Source organism: Camellia sinensis, chromosome 9 (genome assembly GCF_055761805.1).
Source record: "Camellia sinensis isolate YWXY chromosome 9, ASM5576180v1, whole genome shotgun sequence".
In the NCBI taxonomy this organism is placed as follows: Eukaryota; Viridiplantae; Streptophyta; class Magnoliopsida; order Ericales; family Theaceae; genus Camellia; species Camellia sinensis.
In genome coordinates this window covers 16,361,167-16,369,203 of record NC_138969.1, presented here as the reverse complement: position 1 = coordinate 16,369,203, position 8,037 = coordinate 16,361,167, and the positions used below count along the sequence as shown (strand labels likewise).

The 8,037-nt window shown below is 34.7% G+C and overlaps 1 protein-coding gene and 1 non-coding gene across 2 annotated transcripts; both read left to right on the top strand.

Moving 5' to 3' along the window:
- The first annotated feature begins 206 nt into the window (after positions 1-206).
- LOC114307599 (small nucleolar RNA snoR138) lies at positions 207-384 on the top strand. The gene has a single exon (XR_003645180.2). It is a non-coding gene; the product is annotated as a small nucleolar RNA snoR138 (small nucleolar RNA).
- Positions 385-5,077: 4,693 nt separating this feature from the next.
- On the top strand, positions 5,078-7,051 carry LOC114294358 (uncharacterized). The gene is made up of 3 exons (XM_082888803.1): positions 5,078-5,364; positions 5,945-6,535; positions 6,906-7,051. Exons 2-3 carry the CDS (start codon positions 6,196-6,198, stop codon positions 7,049-7,051), a joined length of 486 nt encoding a protein of 161 aa, XP_082744929.1. The 5' UTR covers positions 5,078-5,364; positions 5,945-6,195.
- Positions 7,052-8,037: the final 986 nt, after the last annotated feature.

Here is an 8,037-nt window from a genome sequence, read left to right as displayed (position 1 = left end):
TGTGCTGTGTGTCTGCTGTAGTGCCTGTTCTGTCTGTCTGCTGTAGTGTACATAACTGAAGGGCTGGCTGTCTGGACATATTTTACTAATTTATGCATTAACAAATTTAATATAGTTGATGTGTATGTGTATCTATGCTTGTGTACATATATATATATATATATACCTGGACAGATATATACACAAGATTTATATATATAGGTAAATATGCCTTCAGAATAACCGGACGGAGCAAGGATATGCAGTCTCTGTTCGGTTCAGACAGAGGCACAAAATGAGTGAGAGAGAAAAGAGAGTCTCTCAGTCTCTCCCCTGAATCAGCTTTTTAAGTGTAAGGAACTAGTTTCCTTTCTATGTTCCTTTCTTAGATTGCTTCAGATATATGTATTTTTTTCCATTTTAATTTTAATGAAAGTTTTGTAATACACACCTGTGTACCAGATCACTCATTATGGTGTTTGTTACATGACATAATGTGATGTTATTTTGATTATAATTTATATGGTTTTTTATCTTAACTCTCACTGATAGTTTTATTCAAAATTGACAATAAAATTATAATTATTTCATTCGGGAAATTCTACTATAAACATCCCCTATCGCAAGCACTCCTAAGTTATGCCATTTCCTGTTTTAGTTATGATTAATTTTTTTCTTTAGTTTTGATTTTATTTTAGTTATGACTCGTGTTGTTTGGTTATAACTTTTTTTTTTAGTTATAGCTCGTAAAGTATGAAGGTATGTTATTTTCTTCTTTAGTTATAAGGTGCATATGTACCATAGTTTTTCTCATTTCATTAGAACGAAAATATTATATTTAAGTTCAACTAAAAAATAACATAAAAATTAAAGATTATCATTAAATCTACAAATAAAATTTTAAAAAGCAAGAAAATATGATTTTGTGGACACTTTTATGTTGTATGAAACATGATGTTACTTAGAGCTTTAAAAGTATAAAAATTTTAACCAAATACCACTTAAAAAAAGTGCATATAAATTCATTTGGTTCATATACAACACTACATTTTAACCAAATACCACTGAGTTCATAACATAAAGCAAAAACATCAATGGATCATAACCAAACATCACTAATTTCATAACTTTTCAGAACTCATTTTGATTTAATAGTGGTGACAATTGGATGTGTTTTGGTAACTCATTTTGATTTAATAGTGATGACATTCGATATAGAGTACTAAAATCGTCAAACTGAAATTTGGTGAAGTAAAAGCTTGCTGAGTGGCAGAGGGATGGCACCCTTTGCATTATACAGAAAGAACTAAAACAATAAGAATTAATACAATTTTTGTGACCATAGCAGGGGCCACAAGCCACCCTTAGGCCCCTGCGTTCACAGGTGGATTTGGCAAGTGTGTCATTCAATATAGAATACTAAAATGTACTAAAATGGTCAAGCTGAAATTTGGTAATAGCTTGGTGAGTGGTGGAGTCGTAGATCAAAGTGTCTCTTGATTTGAGTAAAGAAAACAAGTTTGGGCAAGGTTGGAGAGATTTTACTGAAATTGGGATTATTAGAGTTAAGGCAATAAATGACAAATTTATTCGAGTTAAATTCATCAAATTAAAAAATTTCCGCTACAGTCTTTATATTATGGACATGTTATTCATCAGTCAAAAATATGGTTGAAGAGTCTTTTTTGCCCATGCTCCATCCCTTCCCATTCTCTCTCTCTCTCTCTGTCTCTCTCCTTGCCGATTCTCAACAGGTTTGTAGAGCGAAAGGATCACACAAATCTCTCTACGGACACCTTTTTTGTCTTGTTCTATCTACTTCCATAAATGGGTAGGATGACATGGTTTACTTCAGCATTGAGTTCTTCAAGCATAACCACTCCCAGGATTGATATGCATCGATTACATATAATACATGTGCATGGTAATTCTGTTTATGTGATGTGAGGCCTATGATTTCTGTGCTATCCAATTGATTTGTGCTATATATTGAGCTCATATAGGTCTGATCTGTCAACTGCCAAACACATTAGAACCACACCACAAAAAAAAAAGAACATTGTTCTATTATTGAGGATTTGAGTTTTGAACATTTTCTTGCAGTCTTGCAGATTTGATTTTTGGGACTTTTTCCCCCTAGTTTAGATTGCTTAGTTGCTTGCCTTTTGTTAGTTCCTCTAGTTTAGCGGCATTAGTCGGAGAATGTAGGAGGAATGGTTAAAAATGACTTTTTAGTTGTGTTCTTGACTGGATTATACATATGTAGACTTGAGAAGAAATTTTTTATTTAATGAACTCAAGTGTAATGAATTTGCCATCTAGTGCCTTAATAATAATTCCATTTAAATTTGATATGGGTAAAAAGTAAGGACTGGAGATGTTGTCTTTGCTCAAATTATAACTCAAGTTCATATTTGATTAAGAACACACTCCAAACCACTCTCTAGCCTCCATTTTGTCTCAAACTCATATCAAATTGAGTTTATCATTTTTCTACCCAAATAAAGGGAGATACTTTTGCAAACTCAAATTCTAACTATTTGGTGACATGTAGCATTATTTAATTAGCCATTTGCAAGGAATAGATGAGATTTTATTTTAAAATTTAAGTTTAATAGTGATAATGTTATAGATCCACTGAAAATTTTGTTCAAATTTTTACTCTAATCTTTAGTGAAGAGTTGAGTCATGATTGGAGATAAGAGTAACTTGCTTGATGAGGTACGTTCAACTCATTTATATATCTAGCCCTGTACGTGATACTTTCCTTGAATTCTTTTCTTTCCAAGAGTACGCATTGAGAGGGAAGAATTTGTTGGTTAATATTATGTTGTAATCTTGTGATCTTATTGATAATGTGACATATTGAAATCTGTCATGAGTCAGGTATTTGCATTTTTTTGTCTGTCAAGCACACCATTAGATAGCTTCCTTGAATTTTGGCTACCAACGTTATTAAAAGCGATAGGCGCACCGAGGCGCCAAGGTCTCTTGGGGCCCAGGTGCAAGACGCAAGACACAAGGTGAGGTGCAGGCTTTACCGAAGTGAGGCGTACCTTGTACGAGAAAACAATGTAGAGAAGAAGAAACGTAGATAAGAGAAGTGGAGAAGACAACGATGTAGAGAAGAAGAGAAGAGAAAAGAATGAGAGAGAAATGTAAGAAGAAGAAGATAGCAACGTGAAGAAGATTTTTTGGAGCTGCTGGACTCGATAACGAAAGCAGGCAGTAGTAAAGTGTTCTTTAGAGATTAGAAATTAAGACAAATTTTTCTTCTATTGTTGATTTGTGGCTGAATGCCCAATGTATTGGCATGTGTACTTAAGAGTGTGGATCTTTTATAGTTGCATCATGTTTAATCAATGGTTAGATTTTAAACAAAACCAATCAAAATAACAATAAAAATAAATTAAAAAAAAAAAGAAGCCCTCAAGGCGCAAGCCTTGGGCTTTTTTGCGCCTTGGCCTAGTCGCACGCCTTAAGTGCGATTTATCAAAGTTGCCTAGCTTGGAACACTACAAGGTGAAAACCTTGGGCCTAGGTGGGACTTGGGCCTAGGTGCACATTTAATAACACTGTTCGTAACTATTTCAAAGATAATGCAATGAAAGAGAAGAATTCTGTTGGTTGAAGGGTGTCTTGATGCATATGCATCCATTTTTTGGTGTTCATATGTGCAATAATATGATGCTTGATGAGATAAACCATAGAAAAATTATTGATCTGTGGGTTTTTTATTTTTTATTTTTTATTATTTTTTAAAGTTTAGGAGTGTGCTTGCCCAATTGGCCTCATGGATCAAGTTCCATTATATTCTTTGTCCGCTTTGTCATCTGTGTTGTCAAAATACGTTTTGTTTTTTCTTATGTTACCTTTGGTATAATAAGGGATGAAAATTTTGGGAGGAAGGAGGATGATAGAAGAGGCATACTAGAGATTGAATTGTGTGTTTTCTTCTCTTTGTTTTATGAATGGAAGAGAGAGAGAGAGAGAGAGAGAGAGAGAGAGAGAGCGAGAGATGGTTGTAACATAATTTTATTGGTTGTCTTTGCAAAATGAAGGATAACCAACCTTTTAAGGTTAAATTATAAATCTATATTGAATAGGATGGGGAAGCTCGTGCTCTCCTCCCCATTAACCCCTTAATGTGAGCCTGTGAGCCGATGAAAATTGGTGGGCTTGGAGGCAGTGCACATCCCTTCCTAGATTTGTAATTGGCATGGGCTCTTTTAATTTGTGTCCAAACTTTGACTGTGTATACAAATTTATGTATTGCATAACATATTTTTGACATTTCTTAAGTTGTGCAGTGATTGGTCAAAATATTTGAGATAGTAGTGGAGCTCATTTTCCTTGCTCAAAGCCGGTTTCTCTAGCTCTAAAATACTTGAACACCAGGCTTGTAAACACAATGGTTTTTGCAACATTGATGTCCCAAAAAAAGAAAAAGAGAAAAGAAAGAACCAGAACTAGATAGTGCCATATGTCAGCATCTCACCACTGCTATTTTATCCTTTGATGATAGGTGCCTTGGATTGGCAGTTAATAAGTTTTGTGGGGATGAGACTGTTTGAATTTTGGATGTGTAGTGAAAAGGAAAAAAAAGGAACAAAATAAAAATTGTTTTTCCCCTTCCAGGAATACAAGATCTAAGCATACTCTATAAGGTGCAAAATAAGAAAAATTGAGTAAGCAGCATCATAGGAGGAAAGTGTGTTTGATTTCAATATTTTGGATTTAATTTTTTTGAAATTGAGTTTTAAGCAAATTTTTTACTTTGTAGATGCATCTTACTATGCATCTAAAAAGTAAAATATTTGTAAATTTTTTTTAAAAAAAAATCAATAAATACACAAGAATACGTAAAATGTATTGAACTCTCATATTTTTGTTATTTTTTATTTTTTTGTATTTTTGATATTTAGTGAATTTTTTAAAGATTTTTTTTTCACAAATATTATATTCTTGAAGTGTATTTATGTTTGGTGTATTTAAAAATTAATAAAATTGTTTAGAATATTAAAAAAATTTAGTGAAAAAAAAAAATTACAAAAAGAAAATTCAATTTTTTTGAAAAGTAAATCCTAAAAATTCAAACCAAACAAGCTCAGCTCTTCAAAATTCCTATGAAAAATTGCAAGCCATAATTTACCAGAGGACTTGAGCTCGATACGTAGATTTTGTGGACACAGATAATGAGCTTGGTAGCATTGATGCAGATTGATCTCAATTTTCATTTTGAGCTCTGATTGTGGTTTGTGCTTTGTTACCTACAATGCTTTCTGCATTAATATATACATTTATTACCACTGGGTTGGCTAATGTTGCAGATCCGCAGCTTCTTTTGAAGATATGGTTGCACAATCAGAAGCAACTACTCATTTGGTGCAGTTTCTGGAACTAATACCGATCTTTTAATTATTGAAGTTGTGTAATACTGTTTGATGCAATAAACCTATCCTCAAGTCTGGAGAAAATATAATAAACCTTATAGTTTTGACATTATTATACTGATCTCTCTTTCAGTAATGCTAAAGGAGTTAAACTCATACATCTGGTGAGAGAGCACAAAAATAAATAAGGTAAAATATATATTTTGATTTAAAAAAGATGACAATATAAATTTTCTATTCGTCTGACTAATGAATTACTATTGAAATGAGGCTAATGTGAATTTAAACTTCATAGGAGCCCAATGTGACTTAAATTTGTGGGGCTTATTTTATTTTATTTTTTCAAAATGGGAGGTTATTGCAACTTATACGAAAAGTTGGGATGAAATGCTTTAGCTTGCAATAATCAACACCAGATATTACAAAATTCCAGAGTATGGGTGGCGTTGTGATCTTTAAATATTGGTCACTGACAGTTTATTGTCATTGTCACCGACAGTTTTTTGTGATAAACTCCCTTTGCATATTCAAGGATGAACAAAATAATGAAGTGTGAGTGATGACTTTGGCAGGCATCTGAGTGTTCATTGGCTAAAAATTGCCAGATAACCCTCAAAACCCCTTCTTAAGTGGAGCAAGTGCTGACATAGAAACAACAAAATTTGGTCTAGTGCTCTTTCCACTGACTTTGTGGGTTTTCTTGTGTACCCACCAACTATGTTGATCCTACTTGCTAGTTGGTAATCCAGTCATCTTTTTCTATAAAGCCCATGGAGTTGCAAAGAGTTTGAGCTACACACACACACACAGAGCAGTAAAAGAAATGGAAGCTTCAAAGAAGTACATTTGTGTTCTGGGGTTTCTTTTGTTTCTAGGCATTGCAGAGCTTGGAGGGGTTAATGGGGCTGGTGAATGTGGAAAGGCTTCTCCAGACACAGAAGCTTTCAAGTTGATTCCTTGTGCATCAGCAGCAAAGGATGAAAATGCTACACCTTCTAGTGCTTGCTGCCTTCAGGTGAAGAAGTTGGGCCAGAACCCTGGATGCCTTTGCGCTGTTATGCTTTCCAACACTGCTAAAAACTCTGGAGTCAACCCTGAAATTGCCATAACCATTCCCAAACACTGCAACCTCTCTGACCGTCCTGTTGGCTATAAGTGTGGAGGTTTGTTATATCCAATAACATCCGTCTCTTAATCACCCTTATATTTATTCTCTTGGAAAATTATTCATTACTCTCATAGCACCACCACTGAGTCATATGCACATACGTGGTGCTTTCGAACTCAATCAATAAGGTTCACCTAAAAAGGATGGTGATCACTGTTTTGGCTGGCCTCCACCATGCCAGCACTGGTGTTGGAAGTTGGTGCTTTGAGATTTCTTTTCTCACCCATGCAATGTTGTTTTTACCATCTTTTCAGACGTAAGAACTTTAGCAAAGAACAAAAGAAAAGAAAAGAAAAGAAAAGAAAAACTAGCTGTCCATGGTTATATTGCATTGAATTGATTGCTGGATTTTTTTGGTTGTGCAGGGAGTTCTGCTGTTGAGCCACTTTCTTGGGACATACGGCTCAAAATAGCCATTGGTGCAGCACGGGGCCTTGCTTGCTTGCACACATCAGACAAGAAAGTCATTTACAGGGACTTCAAAGCATCTAATATACTGCTTGATGGGTGAGAATTTATATGATCGTGCCTCGTAAGTTAATGAGTTGGATTTTATACTTGTGTTCTGAAAAGGCACTGACAATAAGAATAAGTAGGAAAAGGAACTTTGAATATGGTGACTATCTTGGAATGGAATGTGTGTCCTCTGTTTGAGTGACAAGGGAATGTAAGAAAAGAGTTGAGTACATTTTTTTTTGGGGCGGGGGAAGGGGAGGGGAAGTTGATCCCGGGGCTCGAACCTGGGTTTTAAGCTTGGCTTACCCCTAGGTATCCATATTTTTTTTTTTGCAAAAATTTGTATCAATTAGAGGGGGAGGGAACGTCAAACTTGTGACCTCCTCCTAGTGAGGAACGAATCATGAATTCTGGCCAGTACTTGTTATCTGTGTTTTCTTAATGACAAGGTCTATAATAAGGTCTCAAGACTTGGGAGAGTGACTTGAGCACTTATCTAGAATACAGGGACTGCCATTTCATCTTTTTAAATCATTCAACAAAACAAGTGGTGTATCAACATCACAATCATGTAGATAGATATTTCCTCTAACGACATTCATGTAATGAGATTCATCCTGTGCATTTTCCATTGAAACAAACATGACCTATGATAAAATGGGGCAAACATGGAAAACAATTATTCTGAAAGCTTTTGTGTGTTTTGTTTTCTTTTTACAGAACTACAATGCAAAAATCTCAGATTTTGGCTTGGCGAAATTGGGGCCCTCAGGTGGAGAATCGCATGTGACAACAGGAGTTATGGGCACATATGGTTATGCTGCTCCAGAATATGTTGCAACAGGTAAATAAGAATCCTTTTTTGTTAAAATGTTTAGAGAATTGAACCATAGAAATTATTCCCAAAAGACATCTTCTATGAACAAGCACATGAGAGGCAAAGGTTCCTGCTTATATGTTTTATTTGGTCGATAGTTCATATGATCTAGGTCGAAAAATAAAAAATAAAAAATTTTGGTCGCAGAATGTCACAATTGGCGA

Bases quoted from the DNA above. Each gene is read 5' to 3' on its own strand.
- LOC114294358 (XM_082888803.1), top strand. From the start codon at position 6,196: ATGGAAGCTTCAAAGAAGTACATTTGTGTTCTGGGGTTTCTTTTGTTT. The intron at 6,536-6,905 runs GTTTGTTATATC...TTGGTTGTGCAG, and splicing joins TGTTGGCTATAAGTGTGGAG to GGAGTTCTGCTGTTGAGCCA.